Raw genomic sequence first — 25,467 nt, 5'->3', positions numbered from 1 at the left:
TGTGCAGTGACTTTGCTTTTGGAAATGTGTGTGTGTGTGTGTGTGTGTGTACGCGTGCACACACACACACACACAAACTATGCAGGTGGCGTGTACGAAACTGCCTCAGAAACTCACTTAGATTTAAAAAATAGTTCTGTAGATGTCCAGAGCTTCCTTAGGTGTGTGGAGCCTTAGGTGTGTCTCCCAGACAACAAGGAGTCCATCCATACTGTATATAAAAAGTAGTATTGCATCCCCAGTCAAATATTAAGGATGCAATCCAAAAAATGCTTACTTGGGAATAAGTACTATTGAGCTCAATTGGGCTTACTTCAGAGTAGGCATCTACAGAATCACACTGAAATAAATGATAAAAAGTGGACAGGAAATCTAGTTGCAGGCAGACTGAGGGGCTTAAATATAATAGCAAGAAACTAGTACAAAGTGAAACAATCCTAGAGACAAGATAATTTCCGTGTAACACTCAATAAAGATTTAGCGATATAGGCACAAGCAAGGGCAAGCCCAAGCAAAGTCTTGGGCTTGTGTTTTCCACACACACACACCCTTCTACTATGATTGGAAAAAGGACCTCCGCAGCATTTAGTTTCACTTTTAGAAAATCCTGGCTTGATGTTGTTACCTGTGAACTACAGACCATGGTTTAAAACAAATTCCAAAATTTTAAAACAATCAAACTGCAAACTGCCTTGTTTAATTAACAACTTTAGAATAAATGTCTCTGATTTGCACATGAAGAGCTGGGATTTTCTGAAGGCAAAATGAAGCACTGCAGAAGTCTTTTGCCTGGCTGTGCAGGAGGCCGAGATGGAAGCAGGTGCTGAAGCTCGGCCAGTCTATTCTGTTCTGGCCTGCTCTCTATACACAAAGGTATTATTTTGCAACCAAGAGGGAAGATTAATCTTAGATTATTACCTTATTTTTATTAGTAGACAGGCATGCCATTAGATCATTGATGATCCTTGTGAGATTATTGATGATTGAGTAATTACTTAAGACATCTGACATATCTGAAAAGTCTTTAAATCTGTGCAGAAGATTATTCAGACTCGCTGACAATTCAGGAACCATCAGATACAACCAACAATGATTAGGCTGTCAGGGGTGATAAAAAGAAAAGAGAGAGAGATTACACTCCACACACAACTGTTTAAGTAATTTAAAGTGTGTAAAAGTAGATTAACGTGTCCTTTCCAATAGGTATTAGCTTGCACTTTGTCAGATTGAAAATTCAGCTGCCATTAGATTACCTGCTGTTTTCTTGAGTCCTTTTTGGAATTCCTGACAGTCCTTCTTAACATAACTAGGTCAGCCATGACTGTCAGTAGATGTTGCCAGTTCTGCTTTATCCCTGAGTCTACCAGATTCAAAGCTGTCAAAAAAATCACTGCTAGCGTTTAACTTCTTTCACACTGAAGTATGCGGGAATCTAACACACAATCTTGTTCTTCTTTACACAATGACTTGTAGATTGATTATTATGCCTTTTATTCTTCTAATTATGCTATACTTTTTTTAAAAAGTGTATCTTCACATTGGGTTCCACAAGACCCTTTTGCTGTAAAACGCATTATGCAACCCCCACCATCCCACAATTTATGCCTTGAATTTGTCTATCTCAATGTCAAACATGGTTTACTAACACTCACAACTAAAACACAATTTGAGATCTTTAATGCAACGATTCGGTGGAGCTGCACAGGACAGGGATGGAGAACCTATAGGCCTCCCGATGTCACTGGATTCTAGCTACTGCAAAAATCTTAACTGAGAGCAAACGGAGATGTCAAAAGCAAATAAACCAATACTGTAGAATCACTTGCTAACTCTTGGAAACTGACCCAAATGATGAAACTCATGGTGTGTTCATTTGAGAAGCAGAAAGACCCAACTGAAGAAGCCAAGGGCCCCATTTACAAATTTCATGAGGACGAAGTACAATTTCGACCTGAAGTTTATCAGTCTATTGCATTTATTTAATGAGCATTTATATGTGCCTTTATTTGTATTTGCACCCACTGCCCTACATGCAGAATTCTACAGCACAAATCCTCGCTGCTAATTTCACTATCATTTTTCTGGGTGGTCCACCATAAAAACAGTTGTTGGCAACAAACTAGGAAAATGGTGGGGGGAGAGGAGTAAAGGAGAACCATAAAATTCACTATACAGCTTGGTAGCATATTTCAGAGCTAAGAGAATAACTCAAATCTATTAATTCTGCTGTTCCTACAAACACTAACTTTCAGTAAAGAACATCAAGTTTATGGAGAACTGAACTTAATAGTAACGTTTAAATCATAGAATTGTAGAGTTGGGAGGGATCCTGAGGATCATTTAGTCCCTTGCAATGAAGATGTCCCATATGGGGATCAAACCTGCAACCTTGGAGTTATCAGCCCCATGCTCTAACCAACTGAGCATGCCACAAAACTTGGATTACCCACCCTATCTTTTTCAACACTCGCAGAAGAAGGTTCTTCCTCGTTCATGCTTCCGTTTGCACATGCAAGAACACACACACACACACACACACACCATTTTACTTACTCTTCCTGCCAGTGAACAGACTTCCTTTGGCCTTTAACTGAGCTGCACCCACCCACACTATTCTTTGCAGTTTGTACATTTGCTTTTTGGCCCACAGAATTAGATGCTTGGCTGAAAGTAATTTGCAATGCATTATTATTATTATTTTTTAAAAAATGTTGGCATTGGATGCATTTTATAGATCTGTGTTGCTGACACATTTTGGCTTGGAATGTTTTTTGTTGCACCAAGTGCCAAAAACTAATATATTTCTTCAGTTGACTGAAAGCATGCTAATTGGGCTGGTTCCACCTTGCCCTCCCCCACATATTGATTTAAGTTTAAAACTGATTTAAGGGCTATCACACGGAAGGTGAAGAAAGCTTGTTTTCTCCTGCTCCGGTGGGTAGGACCCAAACCAATAGTTTCAAGTTACAAGACAGGAGATTTCTACTAAACATCAGGAAGAACTTTCTGGCTGTAAGAGCTGTTTGACAGTGGAGCAGACTTCATTGGAGGTTTTTAAGCAGAGGCTGGATGGCCATTTGCCATTGATGCGTTAGCTGAGATTCTTGCACCACAGGGGATTGGACTAGATGACCCAAAAGATCCCTTCCAATTCTACAATTCTATGGTTCTGTAAGAACTTCATTAGATGTTTTGAAGGGCGGTACTGTTATACATACTGATGATCTGCAGCTTTGGCTTTCTTATTCATCAAAGCAGGGCTGTACACTGTTGTAGATGAAGCAGCATGAAAACACACCAATGGAATTTATGAATGACCACTTCACATCCAAACTATTGTCAAGAACAGTCCAGAATGGTCCAGATGTTTCAGTGTCCATGTGTTTTTCATTTAAGGTACTGAACATTGTTGTGAGAAAACTGCACCACAAGTATGAAAACAAAAAGCTGCTCCAGTGATGTGGATATATTGATAACCGCAGTTCTACATTTTGGAACACTTGGAGGGGGGGGAATAGTGGAAGGAACTAAGGGCCTCAGACAAAAGAAACTCAGAAACTCAGAAACTCAGCTGGACGCCTTGGGAACGCACAAGCACAGCATGAAGATCAAAGAAATGTTGTTGTTGTTTAGTTGTTTAGTCATGTCCGACTCTTCATGACCCCATGGACCGGAGCATGCCAGGCACTCCTGTCTTCCACCGCCTCCCGCAGTTTGGTAGCTTCGAGAACACCATCCAACCATCTTGTCCTCTGTCGTCCCCTTCTCCTTGTGGCCTCCATCTTTCCCAACATCAGGGTCTTTTCCAGGGAGTCTCCTCTTCTCATGAGGTGGCCAAAGTATTGGAGCCTCAGCTTCAGGATCTGTCCTTCCAGTGAGCACTCAGGGCTGATTTCCTTCAGAATGGAGAGGTTTGATCTTCTTGCAGTCCATAGGACTCTCAAGAGTCTCCTCCAGCACCATAATTCAAAAGCATCAATTCTTTGGCGATCAGCCTTCTTTATGGTCCAGCTTTCACTTCCATACATCACTACTGGGAAAACCATAGCTTTAACTATACGGACCTTTGTTGACAAGGTGATGTCTCTACTTTTTAAGATGCTGTCTAGGTTTGTCATTGCTTTTCTCCCTAGAAGCACGCTGCATTATACCAAGTCAGAGCCTTGGTCCAACCTAGCTCAGCATTGCCTTCACAGACTGGCAGCAATTTTGATGGTCTCAGTTGGGATTTTTTTTGCAGATCAACCAGTCCTATATCCAGCCTCCTCCCCTCCCTATTTTATCGCTTAATATATCTGGATACTTGTTCTGGCAGTCTTTTCCATCTTTCCCCTCTATTGGTTGGACAATCTCTATCAATTTGACACTTTCTATTCTTAGCTATTACTGTTATTACAATAATAGTATTTTAATAATAATATATTTATTTATTTTTTGTTGGGGGCAGGGAGTGTATTAGCAGAAAAAAGGAGCTATGTTACCCCATTTGAAAACATATTCCAACACCACCTAAAAAGGAAGGATTCTCTTTCTGGAAAGAGAATTTAACCTTTGTGGCATTGTTATTAATACAACTGGGGTGTTAATAATACCAGTTATAGGATTAATTATTATGTTCTAAATATAGTTTGGGATGCGGGTGCCACTGTGGGTTAAACCACAGAGCCTAGGACTTGCCGATCAGAAGGTCGGCAGTTCGAATCCGTGCGACGGGGTGAGCTCCTGTTGCTCAGTCCCTGCTCCTGCCAACCTAGCAGTTCGAAAGCACATCAAAGTGCAAGTAGATAAATAGGTACAGCTCCGGCGGGAAGGTAAATGGTTTTTCCGTGCGCTGCTCTGGTTCATCATGCTGGCCACATGACCCGAAAGCTGTAGGCCGGCTCACTCAGCCAATAAAGTGAGATGAGCGCCACAACCCCAGAGTCGGCCACGAATGGACCTAATGGTCAGGGGTCCCTTTACCTTTTTAAATATAGTTTAAAATATACCTACTAATGCAAAATTAACCAATCTCATAAATTAGCTTTTGCCAGTTAGAACAATATTATTTTGAGGGGAAGTGTCCCTGTTTTAATATTCCTCACAAAACCAAACAACACAGAACTTAAGAGCTCGTACCAGGGCTAACAAAATTTGCAGGCATTTCGATTTCTATTCAACTAAATTATACTCATGAGTAGAACCACTGAACTCAATAAACAAAATTTAACAATGGCCATTAACCATGTCCAAAGTTTCTACTCTGAGTGGATTAACACTGAATACAACACTTATTTTTTTTTAGATTCTGAAAGCATCCGGATATTTCTAAAACAGCATTAATATTGCATTGGAATAAGGAGCATTTAGGACTGGCAGAATTATGCAAGAAAACAACAAAGAAAGGCATATATGTCAGGGAAATAAAATATACTTTTGATTACCCAGTGCATTCATTAAAGAGATAATCATAATAATTATCACAACTAAAGAAGCTGTTCACCTCCTTTATCTCTGGCAGTGTCTTATATGGATTTCCACTGTGGAAATGATAATTATACATAGGCTTATCCCTTTTGCTGCCAAAGTCACTGTACAATAGGATCGAAAATATAAATCAAAGATTCAAACCAAAAATCTATATTCTCTGCCTTGCACACTAATGAGCATTTATTGCATTTTATCACTAAAGAAAAGATATGGGTCACTCTCAAGCAGAAATATAGTGTGGTTAATGGTAAGGGGAAAGGTTTAAGCCAGGGGTTGTTAGATGTTGTTGTTTTTCCCCTGAGGGCATTCACCTGTGGTCCAGGCTTGGGGCAGAGCATCCCTTTCTGGGTGTGGCCAAAAAGGGGCATTGCTATCCCACACTCTTCAATAAACTCTCTCACACAGAATAATAATAATAATAATAATAATAATAATAATAATAATAATAATAATAATAATAATAATAATTCATTTATACCCCATCCATCTGGCTGGGTTTCCCCAGCGGCTCTGGGCAGCTTCCAACAGAACATTAAAAACAGAATAAAAATTCTAACATTAAAAACTTCCCTAAACAGGACTGCCTTCAGGTGTCTTCTAAAAGTCAGATAGTTGTTTATTTCCTTGACATCCGATGGGAGGGCATTCCACAGGGCAGGCACCGCTACCGAGAAGGCCCTCTGCCTGGTTCCCTGTAACCTCACTTCTCGTAGTGAGGGAACTGCCAGAAGGCCCTCGGAGCTGGACCTCAGTGCCCAGGCTGAACAATGGGGGTGGAGACGCTCCTTCAGATATACTGGGCCGAGGCCGTTTAGGGCTTTAAAAGTCAACACTAACACTTTGAATTGTGCTTGGAAACATGCTGGGAGCCAATGTAGGTCTCTCAGGACCGGTGTTATATGGTCTTGGCAGCCACTCCCAGTCACTAATCTAGCTGCTGCATTTTGGATTAGTTGCAGTTTCCGAGTCACCTTCAAAGGTAGTCCCACGTAGAATACACACATGGGAACATAGGCCTCATCATCAGTGGATTTAGGCAGATCATTTGAAGAAGTGTGATTAAATCTCACCTCCATGCATTAAATGACTGATCCAATAATGGATGAGGAGGTAATTTCTGTCCCAATGAGGGTGTTGGACTGGGCAGAGCATTGCATATATTTACCCTTCTTAGATCCGCCCAAATTTGTAGGGGTCATAGGGTGTGCTGGGCTGAAGCTTAGCCACTCCTGGTTTAAGCTTAACTCACCCACAGAAACCACTGAGTCTTAGTACTGATCAATATCTTTTGAAGTAAATAGCTTTTGAAAGGCCTTTGTTTAGTAAGAGCTTTAACAAAACCTGAAGTTCTCATCTCATAAGAGCAGAAAACAAGAATCATCAAGGACTCCCTTGGTTGTTTTACAAAGAATATAATTCAAGCAGTTGTACATACCAGACTGTCCATCTTCCGGACATATTTAAGGGTTATCATATAATCATTTGGAAGATTTCCAACCTACAGACAGAAAGGACATTAAAGGTTATTTAGTGGTTCTATATAAAATAAAGCTTAAATTTAATTATGTGCTATATAGAAAAATATCATTAAATGTTCTGCTAAAGCGGGGTGGGAAATGCATAGCTCTTCAGATGCTGCTGGACTAAAACTTCCATCATCCCTGGCCACTGGCCATGTTGACTGGGGCTCATGGGAATTGGAGTCCAATGAAATCCTATACAAATGTAGTGCATGAATCCAAGACTCATCGTGTCTTGCGCTTATTTCCTGTTACATCTGAATTCGGAAGTGGAATAGTAGGTTATTGGGAACGGCTGCTAATTCCTCAGCCCAGTCATTGTTGGAGAAGATTTTCAGCTTGCCAGATGGAATTATTCCCCCATATGCTGTTCTTAAGGTTCTCCTGACCCCCTCTAAGCCAGTTTGGGGAGATGGGGGCAGAAGAGGAGGCAAAGCCCCATTGCATTAGTGGAAGTCCTTGTGCAGGCATCCACGAGTCTAATCCCACCCTGTATTTCTCACCATCCTGATAGCAGATAATTTGGGATCTAGCAATAGCCACACTTCAAGAAAAAGGGAATACATTGTTTTCCATACTCAGTATGCAGGAAGGGACTCGATACTTAGCAATGTCAGCAACTGTATATTCCTTTAAGAAAGGTCACTGCAAGATTAAATTTGTTCCAGATCAACAAGCACTACAAGAATTGGCATGCATTATGTATACAATCTACTTTACCGGCATCAGGGCCTGTCAAGCACTTTTGACGCACAGTTAAAAAAAACACACAAAAATGTAAGAGGTCAAGACTACAGATTTAAAGAGTAAGAGCATTACTTCCAAACAGAAAACAACTCAGCATGAGACAGCTTGTGCATGACAGTGGATAATATATATGCATGGTGTCTTACTCAGAAAACTTTCCTTAATTGCCAATTATTTATAGAATTGTCTATCAAATATAGTTGTAATTTTGCAGTCTCATCTATGTCCAAGTCACAGCAAGTCCAGAGTGGTCACGTGGATAGTGTCTCAGCAAAGCTCATACTTAGAAGGCTCCTCCTCAGAATCCTAATCCTCCAACCCTTTCAGATTTGCATTACCTTCCTTGATTTCTGAAGTATTTGCCTGTCTTGCCTCTCTTAACACTGTCAGCTGATCTTCTTTGAAGGTTGCATGCCTCCTCTGATGTCACAGAAAGCACTTGGATAGACCCTTACAATTTAAAGGTCCAGAGCCAACAGTTTGGAAATTTACATAAATCTTGCCCACATGTGAAATTCAGTAAAACCTTTCAAGGTCTCAGTCAGGGAGACAGTTGCACACCCTTCAGCCAAAAGATAACACAGGCCTGTGTACCACTTCCTTAACCCATTTGTAATGGGTTGTTCCTGGTCCAGTAATCTGGTAAGCAACCAACTCCAGCACTACTTGTGACACAGCTACTTGCAAGGTGCTCTGTAAAGCACCTGCTTCCTGCATGGGAACTGGAAAATTGAGGTGTGTCATGTCCTTGGCAGGCCACATCACACAGAGCAGATGAGCCACTTTGGCTTGTGGTGGCACAAATTCTTCGGCAAAATAATGCTTCAGATGTCTTTGGGTGCCACTTCTCTGGCAACAGAGACACTGTCAGAGACCTCAGAAGGAGGGGAAATAACCTACTACTACTATGACTTAGGGAAAGACAGCCAGGAACACCCTAAGGAAGCTGCCTTAGTCCAGCCTTCTCCAACGTGGTGCTCTTTAAGGTGAACAAAATCTTCAGCTGGTGAGAGTGGTAGTCTAACCAGGTTGGGGAAGCCTATCCACTCAAACTGACACCAGCTTTAAAGGGCTTTTCTAGTCTGAAAGTTTTCCCAGCCTATATATCTAATTAATTAGGCTCTTAACACAGAATGAACATCATTTTTTCTGTCACTAGTCCAGTAGACCAATCCCCTTCACCTGCCTGCTTCTCTGTTTGTATGCCAAGCTGTATATATAGTACTCCAAACAAACATACATAACTAGACTCAGGAAACAGGCCTGCTATTTCTGGTAGAGCTGATGACTAAGCAATGGTGAGGCCTGGGTAGAGCTGGCCACTAGGAAACTTGTACTCCAGGTCTACCTCTCCATCATTTCTCAATGAGTAGACCTGCTGTCCATCTGTGGTTGGGCCAGGCACCCAGATAATGCTTTTCTATGCACTACTGCAGCTCTCAATTGCCCTGCCCTCCCTTCAGCCCTTCAGCTACAGTCAACTTCACAGATTCCCCACCCCTGCATTTCCCTAGGAAAACCCACTATGCCATGTTGACAATACTGGACTACAAGTCTCCTCAAAAGGAACATGAAATAGTGGATGATGATGATTCCCCGCCCATCTGGCTGGGCAGCTTACAGAATATATAAAAACATAATAAAACATCAAACATTAAAAACGTCCCGATATAGGGCTGCCTTCAGATGCCTTCTAAAAGTTGTGCAGTTCTTTATCTCCTTGACATCTGAAAGGAGGGTGTTCCACAGGGAGGGTGCCACTACTGAGAAGGCCCTCTGCCTGGTTCCCTGTAACTTCACTTCTTGCAGTGAGGGAACCTGCAGAAGATCCTCGGAGAAGGACCTCAGTGTTTGAGCTGAGCGATGGTGGTGGAGACTTAAAGTGGGGTGGGGATACCTCAAAGTCCAGAGGCAGAATAAGAACCTCTAAACCTCTGTGTTTAGAGCTTGGGGTTCTCACCAGTCATATTCCCCACCAGCCTTCCTCACCACCTTCCAACAGACCATATGGAACGTGGGCCGATTCCAATTTTTTTGAGGACTGTTTACTACCCAGCACCTCAGCTCTGTGGTGCTTCTGTGTTCTTTTCCTCCTTTATGTGATGTGCCCTGAGCCATTTTCTCCAGCTGGTTTCTACTAGGAGGATTTGGGGAAAGCTGTAGAAAGATGAAGTGGGATTACCATTACCGAATTATCAGTACAATAAATGTTTATGTGTTCAGCAGTAGCATTGCTGCAGGGCAGGATCAAGAATGAATATCTGATCCGTAAGTTTGTTTTGGGAAGGAACACTGAACGTTTTGCTCTTGGAACTCAGGTTAAAAGGCTGCAATGATTGCCATAAGCAATTACATATACTAAATGACAAACACATGTATTATATACTTAGCCAAGGCTTTATTTGTTTTGTTTGCCTAATGTTAATAGTTTAGATATGATGTTTCCAGTGTGAGTAGACTATGAAACAGTAAAGTGTCCCTCCTAACATTCACTCCAAGGGTGGCACCTTTTTTATATATAAAAGAGGAACCTCTGGTTGCAGATACCTTTGGGAAAATAGGTCCCATGATTAGTGCAACATATAGTACTTCTGATACAGAGAGGAGTCTCCTCTTTCATTAGTATGTACACAACTACTCTGGAAGCACTGAATGACCACTCACTTTGCATCCCTTCCTTGCATAAGCAGAAAATGATCTGCAGACCTGCTCTGCTAGCACACAGAGTGCATGTTCTACATGTGCAACAATCCTAACACACACCCAGGTGATACCTAAACCAGAAGAGTTTTATTGAGCTTTATGATCACTATCACAATCTACAACTGTGGGACCCTTTCCCCTTGGGAGCTTTCCCAAAAGTTTCAAGTGTGCTTTTATAATTTTAGTGTGCTTTTAAAATTCACTTAAGGCAAGTTGTAAAATTTAATTTGTTGTTACTCACAGTCAGAGTTTTCCGGGTGCAAATTAAAAACAAACAATGAGAAGAGTTGGAAAGGCACAGTTGTTGTAGGATGATAAAGAGAAGGTGGGATGGTTCAAGAGAGGATAGAAGGAGCAAAAGGACTGGAGTGAGTTCCTTTCAGATGGCAGAATTGGCTTCAGACAGTGAAAAGGAAGGTCACAAAGGAGGGGTGTTTGAAGAATGATTCCAAAGGTTTAAAAAGATGCCAAAGATTATGAGCAAATTGATGGCCACCTCTTATTGATGGTATCATAAAGAATGGCAACTTAATGTGTTACAGGATCACAGAAAACCATCACCGTAATCCAATCATTGACACACAAACTTAGAAACAGCATCAAAAGAGCAGTACCAACCAATCAATACAGCAGCAATAGAATCAAAAGCTTGTTTAAAAAGCAAAGTTTTCCATCGCTAGTAAACACAAATAAGGAGGAAGATGATTTAACCTCTTGAAGCAGGGAGTTCCACATATGAGGTCCGACCACAACACACACACACCATAAAAACACTCCCGGCTTGCCAGCAAGTCTCCTCAAAGGCAAGGGAACATGCAAGGGAAACACCCACAGATGCTCTTGGGGACCCCAAGCCTGGGGGCCAAATGTGCCCCCACAAGCCTCTTTATATGGGACTCTCCCCAGCACTACTTTGAACCCTCCTCAGCTGTTTTTGCCTAGCTGCAATATGCCCTCTAGCTCTGATAATGCTTCCTTGAATGGAGGAGGGGGGGTGAGAGTGTTTGTAGAAACTAGCCTACAGTACAAAGATCTAGTCAGCCTTCATTGCTCTGTCAATTTTTGCCTCTGGCCCCTCCTACCAGTGGCATGTGGCCCCTGGAAGGTTTTCCAGGAGAGAATTCACCCCTTGTGCTGAAAATAGCTCCCTCTGCAGCTGAGACAATGAAGGGGCCACATGATCTCTGCTTCTTGTCCAAGTTAAAATTTTAGCAGCAGAATTCTGTACCAACCGATACTTCAGAGTAGTTTTCACGGGCAGTGGCACATATATCCATTATGGTAGTCCAGCTGAGATGCAGCTAATGAATGTAGGACCATAGTCAATAGGGGCTTAGAGCATCGTAGAACTGTAGAGCTGGAAGGGACCGTGAAGGTCAACTAATCCAAACCCCTCCAATGCAGGAATCTTAGCTGAAGCATCCATGACAAAGGGCCATCCAACCTCTGCTTAGAAACCTCCCAGGAAGAAGAGTTCACCACATCTCGTGGGAGACCTTTCTGCTGTCAAACAGCGTAATACAGTGAAATGTATGAGACTGACAAAAATCAACCTGTTTATGAGTCTATGCTTATTTGTGTCATTTGGTTCAGGTTACTTTGTTGGTTGCATAATACCTTCCATTCAAACGAGGACAATAATAATTTTTAAAGGGAAGTTTGCACTTAGACCAAAGCTTATATGTGGCTTTTGTGTAGGAGCAGGCCATTTGTTGTTTGAATAAATAGCTGATCAAAGCCTTATGGCTTCACTTAGCACAGCTGCTAGATCTTCCGTTTCATTTCACTTGCCCCTTCTCTGTATTTGCAGTTTGTTTCTTCTGCTTAGATGTCTGATTCTCACTTTCTTTCCTGCTTGTACATTTCTCCTCTCTTGCCTCTTGTTTATATTCTCCCACACGATACATTTCCTCTTTCTCAGCTGGAAAAGTGTGCCTCCCTTCTAAGTAGAGCAATGAAACAGTTAACGATATTTACTTATTTAACAGCGCAATACTAAAACCACTTATGCCAGACCACTGTAGTTCCAAGTTGATGACTCTTGAGTAAGTGGATTGTGAACAGTGATAATAAAACTGTGCGGCATCACTCATAAAACCATATTACATTAACACAATTAATAGAAAATGAATATTATGTGCATAGAATGTTTCTAGGCAGCTCATGAAAATATAAAAAGCATTGTTTCAGAGTTGCCGCTTTAAATTAAAAGCCTGGAGAGAATTAAGCACAGCAATTAAAAAATAGGAACAGCAGCAATGCACACTAAAATTGTAAATTCTTCCAGACCCCCCATCATACTGCCTTACATGAGTAAGCTGAGCAGAGACACACATAAGAGTGCCTTTGAAATGGTTTGTAAAAGGCCAAGCATGTACGTTTATTTTTAGAAAGCTGAAAAAGGCTGTCTGTCAAACAGAGAAGGGCTGTAGCTCAGTGGTAGAGCACAAATTTTGCATGCAGGTTCAATCCCTGGTACCTCTAGATAGGGCTAGGAAAAATTCATGACCCAAACCCTGAAGAATCCCTGCCAGTCAAGTATATTGTACTGAGCTAGGTGGACCAGTGGTCTAAGCCATTTCTTATGCCTCACAGATCTAAGCAATAACTTAAATATTTTGGCCCCAGTGTAATGCTCTGCTTGTTCTCAGAAAACTCCCAAAAAACTCAGAAAACTCCCAAAAAGTGTGGCATAATGGTTAGAATGTTGTGCTATGACCTGGGAAACCAGAGTTAGAATCTTCATTCAGCTATGAAGTTCACTGGGTAACCTTGGGCCAGTCACCATCTCTTAGCCTAACCTACCTCATAGGGTTGTGAGGATGAAAATAGAGAGGAGGCGAACCATGCACACCACTTTGAGCTCCTTGGAAGATAAAGGTGGTATATAAATGCAATGTATAAAAAAATAAAGAAGGGAATAGAATCACACTAGGAACTGTTCTTGGAGCTTGAATAACTGGCGATGGTGGGGAACCATGCAAAGGTGGGAATTGTCTGCACATTGTGTCTGAAGAACTGGACATGGAGGAAGGGGTTGATTTCCTTCATGAGCACAAATCACTCTGTGTATGAGATAAGCCAACAGGTGCAGGGTCAGCCCAGTCAGCGCTGACTGTATAAGTCAGGCATGGCCAAACTTGGCCCTCCAGCTGTTTTGGGACTACAGTTCCCATCATCCCTGACCAGTGGTCCTGTTAGCTAGGGATGATGGGAGTTGTAGTTCCAAAACAGCTGGAGAGCCAAGTTTGGCCATGCCTGGTATAAGTGATTAAGGCATATTACACTCAATATTGTGCTGTCTGTGTCGGAGTCAATCTTGAGAAGTGATTCAAAGATTTGAATTGATGGAGCAATGGAGGTATTTCTACTTATCTGTATCTGCAAAGCCTACAAGCTGTATATATATATATATCAACGCCCAGAAATGTATTACTGAAGCCTTATCTTCTTCAACAGTAAACTATTTGGACCTTAAGCTGCCTCTGTGTGGCGAATGGAACTGGGGGCAACTTCCGCTGTGTGAGTATCTCACCTCAGATTTCCAACACATTCGAGGATCCATGCGTGCATTGTTTATAAACCTCCCCACCACACCAAACAAAGAAACATTAAACTCCTTGTTAGGAAAAACTACAACATGAAACTATTTCATTTTCCCTTGGGAAGCTGGTAGGTGTGATTGTTCGTACTGCACAAGCTAATAACCACATTTCTTCCAATGTGGAGATCAGCTTCACCATAAATATTTATGGTAGCATGAAATGGATTGCATGAAAGCATGAAACTTGCAAGGGCTTAAAAATCTCAAAGGTTTACTGTACTGAAAGAGAGTTGATCATATGCAGGACTGTTTCACATCACGACTTACCATCTCTTTCCCCTCCCCACAGCCACACACATTGCAAATACCACAAAGCTAAACCATGGCTTGACACAAGCACATGAATGTGGGGGCTCCAGAAAGAATATTGTGGTTACTTGCTCCTGCTTCAGTCCTGCTACATTGCTGTGACCTAAACTATGGTTTGGCTTAGTGTGCCATCCAAACCTGGTTTTGTAATTTATCTCCTCCACATAAACCACAAGCCAAATGCTATAGAACAAACCGTTGTTATAGTTCATTGTTTCTCTAGAGTGAGAAAAACCACTAGCCTGGATATGGATGACATGTTAAGCCAAACCATGGCATAGTTCACAGAAGCACAGTAGCATCAGGACTGGAGGAGGAGCAAAATGACTGCAATCTCCTTTCTGAGATCCTGTGATTTCACACAAAGCAGGGCTGTAGTTAACAGAGCGTTAGCCAGGCTCTCAGCCCTGGGTGAAGCTTCTAGAGGGTCACCACTGAGGCTCCCAGCTTGCAGGGGCTTCCTCTGACCGCAGCTCCAGAGTCCAAAAGTGTCCTTCCTATCTTTTGTAGCAGTGTGGATCTTGAGCTGCTGAGCACCACAGGGGTGCTAATTTGCCAGGGGAAGCAGGAAAACCTGGAAAACGATCCTCCTGCCCCTTTTCCCCATCTGTTTTGGAACTGTGTGCGAACGAGAAATCCTGGAGAAAGTTGCTCTCCAAGCAAGTTGAAAAGGGAAAGTTTTCTTTCTTTCTTTCCTCTACTTTTGCTTCCATCAACGTCTCAAATATCAATTAAAAGTGGTGAAGAGATCGGAACACCACCTCCTGCTTGTTTTGGGAACAGAAGCACTTTGGAGTATTGCTTGCTTATGTTCGTTCTCTCCCTCCCCCCCCCTCTCTCTCTGTGCGTGTGTGTGTGTTTGGACCTAGAGGACAACATACATGTTTACACCATATGAATACATAAAGAGGGCACTGCTGCATACAATCAGCTGCAAAAACTGAGTCCTCTTCATACTGAAAATAAAATATCTGCAATGAAATAAATGTGCTGCTGACATATGAAGCACTTTGTATTTATCCCTTCCTGTAGTGTGTGTGTGTGTGTGTGTACACAAACACATGTGGGGTGATGGTGGCAAACCGAGTCTTTGCCCCGGGTGACAGAAAGCCTAGTTTCAGCCCTGCACTAAACCATGGTTTGGCTTAGCTTGATGTGCAAACTGGGTCAACGTGGAGCAGTATCAGCTAATGTTTCCCTTATTTTATTTACCCTTTTCCACATTACAAGCAACATGTTTCTCATAAGTGAGGGAACATGTGTTTTCTAGAATCCATGTGACTTTAAAAAATTGTTCAGCTCACAAGATCACTGTACATTGTTCATAACTGTACTGCATGCTGTTTTACTTGCTCTTTACTTGGGGGTAAAACATTCAAGGCTGTTTGTTACGAATAGTTTCTCAGTGACATTTCCATTATCTGAGTCTTGCTGGGATGATCTAATCTAAATTGGCAGAAACCCCTTTGAGATGCATTTTTGTAAAAGAAAAAAAATACAATTAATAAAAGATTGCCCTTTTTCTAATTAGGGAAAAAGCACACGATTTGGTTTTTCTTCCATAAGATTGTGAGAACACAAGCAGAACGCTCCTCAATCCATTATTTTCAAGTAAAAACACACAAATGAAACTCTCAGGTATAGGTTAAGGGGCCAGGGGGCCTATTTACCATGGGCTTGAGAGAAAAGCTAATACTAGCCCTTGGGGAATTTGCTAATGGGCATCAAAAATGGACCAAAGAAAACAAATTAAGGACATCTGAGATATGCTGCTGACTGTTAGAACAAACATTTTGAGATGAAAAGGAAGCCCTTGAAGGCTGCTGTCTTGGATGCTGCAAATCTGGGTGCTCTCCAGAGGTTGTTGGATTGCAGCAATTATTGCACGCCAAAGTGCTGTGAAACCATTGCTCCACCCAATCAAGGACTGCACATGGCAATATTCATTTTGGATTGAATTAGCCACAACCCTATCAATTACAGATGTAAGGGGTTTGGCCTAGGCATTGGGTATATCCTATATCAACCAACCTACTTGCTGGATGTTTTATGGGGGTCGATCCAGAGATGGTTAGGCCCTGTGACATACATCAAATATCTTCTTGACTGGATTGTTGCCTTGAGGAGTGCTACGACCCCACACATGGGCATCTGGGCAGAAGCACCTCCTCCTGGATTCCTCTAATGGGATACCTGTTCCCTCAGTGGGGCAGACAGAGGCGTACAGCCTCTCCAGCAACCAAGACTAAGGCCTAACCCATCAAAGTTCTGACAATTGTTATGAGGAAGGCAAAACCTTCAGATGAGGAAAATTAGTCTGACAGAAAAATTCCTCCCTGGTCCCCAATATGGGCACTGAGATCATCTATAACAAGGTCATGCACTGAGCAATCACCCACAGTAACAGGTAGGCACAAGCTGAACCCAAAAGAGAAACGGGAAAATGGCAATGCCGCGAAGGGGCTAGCTGCTTTTTATTTCTGAGAAGTGGACCAGAGTAAAGTCTTCCTTTGGACCTTGTCTGCCCTCCCCCTTGAAAGTCTGCCCCGGGCCCATCAGCAATTGGTCAATTTACATGCAGGTTGAATCCAAGTCCCCCCAGCCAACGAGAGAGTGACCTGGTCCCTCACTGGCTGGAGGTCCTGAGCAGAGAAAATTCCCTTGGGATGAGGTGGTGGAGTCAATGCCTGACTGCAATGCTGTGCTACAGTGGAAATGAGCAGAATTCCCATCATCCCTGACCATTGGCCATGCTGGCAGGGACTGCTGGGAACTGGAGTCCAACAGTTTCTGGTGGGCACCGAGTTGGCTAGCTCTGCTGTAAAAACTACCATTTTTGTGAATGCACTTTCAATCTTCAATTGTAAGTCAAGAAGCACTTCAGTCAACATGCTTTCCCCAGTGTCCCTTCTCGCTTACTGTAGTCTGCTTACTGTGGCTGCTTAGCATAGTCACAACACTTAGCATATAAAAAGAAGGTTACAAGGAAAGCCACTTGCCAGTTTTGCAATGTCATACACATCATCCGTCACAGGATTCCCGCAGGGACTTTGAGCTCTGATAAAAGGATTAAGGAGGAGCAGCTGAAGATAAAAGCAAGTGATAATCCAAGTCTGTAAAAAAGAGGGAATATTTGCTTGGTAAACTTCACAAGAACCAATTACATACAGTAACATGTGATACTTTGACGTGAAACATTTCTTGGCTAGTAAAATAGTCAATCACTAGCTTACAAAAATGCAGACGAATATGATAAAAATGCTGATATCATGGGTTAAGATTTCATTGGGCAATATTTGCAGAAACAAATTCATGCTTCCAAGGCAAATATAAAGTTCTCTACAGAGCAGACTCATTGAAATTAATAGACCTAACTCTGTAATGTTCATTAAACCCCATGGATTCAACTCTGAATAAAACTTAGTTGAATACTACCCGAAATGTTTATCTCCCCGACCCAATCGTCTCAAGGAGACATGAAAATGCCTAGAACAGGCTCAAGATGCCTAGAATGTATTTCATAAGTTAAAATAAATGTTTTTGTTAGTTGTATAATAGGAGCATAAAATAGGCTATTCATAAAATGTTTGATATTTGACTATAGGTTGCACCCAAGATTTACTGAGAGTAAACTCAAACTGAAAGGGATGCACCTAAGTGTTCATTCATTTAAAGGGGCTTCTGCTGAGTACTGTATGGCTAACGTTGGATGCAAACCCTACATATACAAAGATTTGTTTACTGCTCTCATGAGCCATTTTGAGCATCATTTGGAAAAGTGGCATATAGATTATTTTGAAGATGATGCTAAGTACCAGTAGCTGGACAGCAACAGTGGGAAAATGTATTCTGCTTCTGAGCCATGCTGGTGGACTTTCCAGGGACATTGGCTTGGCCACTGTGAGAAGAAGCAGAATGCTGGACTAGGTGGAATTTTGTTTTGTTTTGTTTATAATAATATTTATTACTTTTACAACAATTTAAACACTTACAAAAGAAAAAAACAAAGAAAAAACAATACCTTATAATACAAAAACACTACATAAAAATTAACAAAACAAAACAAAAACACTTTAAAAACACATCAAAAAAAGAAGAAAAAGAAAAAAGAAAAAACTTCCAATATCTTATCTTTCTTTCCCATATTTCCATGGCCTCCTCACACCTCCCTTTTTGTATTCCACTTCTATTAATTATTTCAGCAATTCCTTACCATCTTCCCCTGTTTTCTATCCTATAATTATCTTAACACCTTTTAACCTTATTTACCTTTATTACTCTATTAATCTATTTATACTTAATTCCTTATAACATTTCTATTGAAGCCATATAATTTCATTCCAACATTCTTCTAACATTCATTAATTTTACAATATTTCTATAAATAGTCTTTGAACTTTTCCCAGTCTTCTTCCACCGACTCTTCTCCCTGGTCTCGGATCTTGCCAGTCTTTTCCGCCAATTCTGTCTAGTCCATCAACTTCATCTGCCATTATCCAACACTTCTGTGCTTTTAAAAAACAGCTATTCTCTCAAGCAGCAAAAAGCAGATGATTCACAACAAAGTTTAGGTGTCTGGCAGGGCAGGTCCACCTCCTTCTTTAGCATCCGTCAATATCTTAAGTTTTACTCAAGGCTTCCTGCCCTGCCAAACCAATCCAGGAACATCCCTCTGCCACCTCCTGAAACAATCCCTCCCATCCAAAGCTTGCACTTTTTGGCACAAAAGCAACATCCCCGGCAACACAGCAACCCTCATCCCCACCACAACAGCTCGGCCCAACCATAACAACTTCAGATTTGTCCATATTTCCCAATCCCCCTTCTCTTCAATCCAACATCCTTCACAGTTACCCTTAAGTAAATTCACATTTTTGGCGGTCCTATTGACCCCCAAAAATCTCTCTTTCTCAGCCAATGTTGATCCTATCTCCTCCTGAAGCTCTGTCAAGCTTTCCTTTCCCAGTTCTGGTGGGGTTCTGATCCTCAAATTCATCTGTTTTTCTTTAAACTCCATCATAGCAAATGTCAGCTTATATTCGTCAAGTTGCTTTTGAATGTATGGGGCTCTCTCACACTCCAATTGTGTTGTTTTACATTCAGCAGCAAAGGTTTTCTCCCTGACTTCATCCGCAGTTTGTCGTATTAAAGTAGATTCCTGTGTCAATTTCTGGGTGGTTTCTGTGTTGGTGTTCACCTTTTGTCCCAGATTATTTAAACTTTCTACAATTAAATCAATTTTATTATTTGCAGCGTCCGCTTTCACTTTCATCACTTCTGTTTTCTTGTGAAGCTGTTCCAGCGAGTCATTTATTTTCAATAATGCGACCACTAAGGCCTCTTCTGTTGACATTTCATTTGCTCTTTCCTTTTCGTTTGCCATAACACTTAAGAGATTCAAGGTCAATCCCAGAGTCAAGGACTAGGTGGCATTTTGGTCTGATCTGGAAGGGTTCTTCGTAGGCCCTTACCATATTCACACAAGCAAAGATGTGAAATCCCACTTCGGGAAACCAGTTCCATGTAAACAATGATCCTGAGATGCGGACACACTTCACACATTAGAATAGCACACCCAGCTTTCACATGCTACAGCAGAGCATTTCCCCAAGCCAGAACTGTTTGGCAGCACACCCAAGGGTAGCACTCTTTGAAATTGCACTTCAGTGTAATGAAGTTGATCATAGAGACTTGCCTATAGTTTCATGTTTTCACTTCTCCAGCAAACCACACATTTTTGCTTACATTTTATCTCAAAATATGCATTCTATATGCATTTTAGCACCTTTTTTTTAATCCAATGACTTATCTCAGAATTAGACATGCAAGAACCAAAGGATAACCATGTTCTGATCCATATTTGTCTCGGAATTGTCATTGTCAGTTATTATCATTGTCTCAGAATTGTGAATTAGTTTGGTTCCTTAAAAATGTAAGAAGAGCCATGCCAAATCGGGCCAATAGTCTATATAGTCTAGCATCCTGTTCTCACAGTAGTTAACTTGATGCCTTTTAAAAGCTCATAAGCAGTGCATGAGTACAAGACCACTCTCCCTACCTGTGATTGCCAGCAGTTGGCAGAATTCAGGGCATTCTGCCATTGAGAGCCTTCTTCTCTATGAGTTTGTCTACTCCTCTGTTAAAGCCACTCAAGTAGGTAGCCATCACTACCTCTTGTGGGAACAGGTTCTAGAGTTAAGTACTGTGTGAAAGTACCTCCTTTCGTCTGCCCTGAATTTTCCAATATTCACCTTCATTGGATGAACCAGTATCATAAGAGAGCAGGAAAAAGCTTCATTGCGTGCCTATAAACCCAATGTACACATGGAGTCTGTTCTCAGCTGTTAAGGCTACTAGGAACATCCAGCACCAATTTGTTTGATCCTTTTAACAAACCGACCTGTTCCAGTGACCCATCTTGCAGCAATAAATCTGTAAGTCAACTGTGTAGGAAAATCACTCGTTTCACAGTTATCAAATTACTAGCAATTAATTTAATTCATTGTAATTATCTTGAATTCTTTGTGTAGAAATGGACTGCATATAATTTCTTTTGTGTCCGTATTTATTTTTGGTATTTGTATGCTGCTCTGTAACATGAAGTTCTCCGGGTAGCTAACAATAAGTAAGCAAAAACAAGTGAAATACTATGGTAACCATTAAAAGGGGAAGAAGCCGGACAGATACAATGAAACAGAACTTGCCACATCCTCAAAATTAAAAACAACAAAACATGGTTCATAAGCAGAGAGGGAGACTACTTAAATTATGTCAAAGGTTTGGGTGAACAAAAAGGTATTCAGCCTGGCAGCAAAAAGACCACAAAAATGGCTAGTCCCCCTGGAAACCTATTCCATAACTGAGATGCCTCTACTGAAAAGGACCTGTCTCTGGTGATTGCTCACCTCACTTCATTAATCAGAGGTACCAGGAACAGGACTTCTTAGGAGGATTTTAAGGTTTGGGTCAACATGTGTAGGAGAAGACAGTCTTTCATGTAACCTGGTCCCATGCTGCTTAGGGTTCAAACCAGAGTTTTAAATAGGGCCCAGGGGCTAGTGCAACTGACAATCCACAGACATAGTGTGATCAAGCAGCCAGGTCTAGATTGATTCTTATTATATTTTATTTTGGATTTTTTTCTATTATTAATTATTATTATTATTATTATTATTATTATTATTATTATTATTATTATTATTATTAAACTGCTGAGTCTCAGGACATTTTCAGACCTGTTTATTGGGCATTCGTCATTATTTGTTTTCAGGGAGATTAGATGGCAATTGCTGTTTAATGAACATTCACTCCAGTTTGCTTGTGGGAAAGTTGGGTGCTGCTGCCTCAAAGCAAAAGCTTTTCTACACTTTCCAGTGAATCTCCCCGTCACTTTCCTTATTACAAAAAGTCCACTCTTTGGGGGAAATGGGTTTTTTGCATAACACTTTCCACTCATCTGTGCAATTGTTTGACCTAAATTTGTATGCATGTGACTGAATTCCACCCCAAAACAGATATTGTCTGGAAGCAGCTTCAGTTAATAAACTCATGACCCTCTTCTGCACCAACCACAGTTTCTGGATTGCTTTTAAAGGCAGCCAATCTATCATGCATTGCAAGAGTCTAAACAAGAAACAAGCAATTCATAATTTTCTAAGCATCTCTTGTGCTACCTACCAGTCACCATCTCTTTACCATTAGCTAAAAAGCAGTATAAAGCTTTTCTTCACAAGAAAGCTGCTCCACTTTCCTTATCTTTTGCCTTTTCTATAGAGGAGTTCTGCAATATCCTTTTTGGGAGGAGGTGGCCAGTGGTGCACAGAGTGTTCTGAATGTGTCTCTCTTATGTGCATCTCTCCATATTCTTACAAGTTCTATTCCGTCAGATTTTGTTTTTTATATTTTATTCCATCAACTTTTGCCTGTGGTTGGACATGATTTTTTTTGTCACTCATGTCCACCCAAACTAGCAAAAGCTTGATTTCATAAAGATCATATTAAGGTGCTTATGGCTCCTTAAAACTCTAAGTGGTTTGAATCTATGTTTGTATTAATAGCTATTTTCAAATGTGTGTTTCAAAGTACTCTCCACATCACATTTTGTATTAGATAAATGCTAGGGTAGATGCAGGGACGCGGGTGGCGCTGTGGGTTAAAGCCTCAGCGCCTAGGGCTTGCCGATCGAAAGGTCGGCGGTTCGAATCCCCGCGGCGGGGTGCGCTCCCGCTGCTCGGTCCCAGCGCCTGCCAACCTAGCAGTTCGAAAGCACCCCCAGGTGCAAGTAGATAAATAGGTACCGCTTACCAGCGGGAAGGTAAACGGCGTTCCGTGTGCTGCGCTGGCTCGCCAGATGCAGCTTTGTCACGCTGGCCACGTGACCCGGAAGTGTCTCCGGACAGCGCTGGCCCCCGGCCAATAGATGTGAGATGGGCGCACAAACCCCAGAGTCTGTCAAGACTGGCCCGTTCGGGCAGGGGTACCTTTACCTTTACCTTTAGGGTAGATGCAGATGACCATTGATCTACTACCTAATCTATGATAAAAAAAAATTCCTTACCAGTTGACAAGATGATACAAACGGTCACATAACCTCACAATGAGAGAAGTGACCCTGAAATTCATGGGCTTGTAGTTTCTTTTGCATTGAACCTGCCTCTTGAGTTCACAGAATAACCTCAAATTCTTACCTTTTGAGAAAGAGGGGGATTTTGTAATGCCCTTCAACTTAATTTCATAAGTCTGTGTCATGTCATGCCCAGTAAGTGAATAAATGCACACAAACACAGCTTTGTGAGTGCTGATTTTTTTTAAAAGGCTAATGCAAGTAACATTATAAGTTTTCCAAATATGTCAAACTAAATTTGGAAGAAGCTTCATAACTGTGGAGCCCTCACCACCACCTTCTCTGGTATTTTCTGCAGTTGAAGTATATTTCAAAAACCTATAAAACCATTTATTTTGTTGATGACTACCATTGGCAGGGTTTAAGCTGTCATGAAGTGGAGGGGTTAACAACTGATTATTCCTATGACTTTAATAAAATGCTTCTGTGGTGTGAGTTCCTCTCCTCTGTAGCATGCATCCTATCAGCTTAGTCCTCACTTTGCAAAGCTCCCTTTTGGTGAGCCACAACTATTCTCCCCATCACTTACATGTGAACAGAACTGAGAATGAGACTTGCAAGAGTCCCCCCAAAAGACTTGCTTTAACTGATGTGCAGGAGAATCTCCAGCGAGCACCTCGCATTTCAGTCAACAGGTTTTCTGATACATGTCAACAGCTGCACAAAATTGAATATGACAGCAGATTTCACAACACGGATTATACGTATTAATTGGTACTTTGATCTAGTTAACATTATGCTGTTAAAACAAACCTCCCACATACTGTTATGCCTCATAGCTACATGCAGTTATAGAATTTAAAATAATTAATCCTAGAGGATACAGCTGAAGAGCAAAGAACTACAAAACAAACCTTGGCTGCATACGCAATATCCCTTTAAAATGCATTTGAAGCACATTCTTTTCCTCTAAGAATTCTGGACACTGTAGTTTACCCCTCACAGAGTGACAATTCCCATTATCTGCTTGGAATGGGCTATTGAGTTATAGTGTGTACGTAGCCCTTCTTAACATTTTCCTGCAGAATTAAATAAATGGGATTACATAATGGAGCATGACCCCAAGCGATCCATGTGAATCTCGTCTGCTCCCAGAGGGGAAAGGTGGAGTTCCAATGCTTCCTGCGGCCTGTGAAATACCCTCTGAACTGCATGGTAAGATGTATTAACTGGATATTTCAAGACTGAGACCACAGTGGAAGGCTTCAGAATTTGGGTGTGCATCTCAAGTTCCCTGCCCTTTTTAAGCAAGTGATGCGCAATTTTCTCTTTTACAATGTTCAGTCAAACATACCCATTAATATCACACATTGTTTGCCTAAAATAAATTCGAGTGGGGCAGAGCTTTCAATCTTAACCAAGGAAAAACACAGAGCTTGACTTAGAAAAAGACCTGATTTCCTGGCCAGCAGAATTACCGGTAGTTGTTCAAGTGCATTTGAACAAATTTTGATCTTTCATCATTACTTGGTCACACTAAGGGTCAAATTAAATGTGAAATTAACTGTAGGAATATCATCACATCAAGCTGGAGGTCTTAACTGGAGGAACAATAAGTTTTGAAATGGAGAAGACAATTTGTGCTCACTTTTAAGGTAAAAAAATTGTGTTGTGAACTTAGCAGTACAGGAGTGGAAGAGCAGAAATCAAACTGGTTTTTTACTCTCTCTTTTTAAAAAACACACACAAAAACCCCAGCTTTTAAAATGTTAGGACATTTCTTGAAGGGAGAGTGTAGCATTTCATTGTGGGGTTTCAACAGGGGTTCATATACGCTGGAAAAAACAATTTAAAAATAAAATGTATTTTTACAGGAGCACAAAAGCTGTCAAAGTGTTCACAGCAGGGCAGTCATATTAAATTGCAGCCCACAAATTGCTCTTTAATGTTTGCTTCCCTTCAGTACAGGTACTGTAAGTCTTCAAGGTATCTTCAAGGTACAATGTCTGCATCTCTCACAAAGGAATTTTAAGGTCACTTTCATTGTGTGTGTGTGTGTGTGTGTGTGTGTGTGTGTGTGTGTGTGTGTTTAAGGTCCACCCCATCCAAAAGAGCTCCATACAAAGCATAGAATATTCAGTTCAACATTCAGGCAATTTGGATCACCAAACCATGACAACTGAGACACTTTTTCTGATACCAGTGGGACTTCTCTAAATATCCCAAACACTGTGGCTGCTAACATTTTGCATTTCCTACATGAATGGCACATCTATGCAGTGAAGTAGGAGTATGCATATATGTAATAATAATAATAATAATAATAATAATAATAATAATAATAATTTATTAAATTTCTATACCCTTCATCCAAGACTCGCATGGCAGCTTACAATATAAAAACACAAAAAATGCATAACATAGTAACTAACAAAAACAGTAACTGTCCCCCCTCCCACAATCATACTTGACTGGTTGCAGCTTCCCAAAATGTATAAACAGATGACAGGTGGATTGTTTCATGCTTTTTCCTACAAGGAAATTCTCTTTTT

The 25,467-nt window shown here is 41.2% G+C and overlaps 1 protein-coding gene across 4 annotated transcripts in view; it reads right to left on the bottom strand.

Moving 5' to 3' along the window:
* The window catches only part of KITLG (KIT ligand), a 109,728-nt gene that overhangs the window by 18,889 nt on the left and 65,372 nt on the right, over positions 1-25,467 (bottom strand). For 3 of the 4 annotated variants that reach the window (XM_081211269.1, XM_081211266.1, XM_081211267.1), the window contains exons 2-4: positions 17,352-17,465; positions 6,905-6,967; positions 919-1,098 (exon numbers count right to left, since the gene is read on the bottom strand). In XM_081211269.1, coding sequence (XP_081067395.1) covers positions 919-1,098; positions 6,905-6,943 — 219 coding nt within the window. In that variant the 5' untranslated portion in view covers positions 6,944-6,967; positions 17,352-17,465. The remainder of the gene's footprint in view (positions 1-918; positions 1,099-6,904; positions 6,968-17,351; positions 17,466-25,467) is intronic. The other variant, XM_081211268.1, reaches the window with a different exon arrangement.

This window comes from Podarcis bocagei, assembly GCF_964188305.1.
Source record: "Podarcis bocagei genome assembly, chromosome: 10".
Lineage (NCBI taxonomy): Eukaryota > Metazoa > Chordata > Lepidosauria > Squamata > Lacertidae > Podarcis > Podarcis bocagei.
The sequence above is the reverse complement of the archived record's forward strand: the minus strand, read 5'-3'. Positions and strand labels throughout refer to the sequence as shown.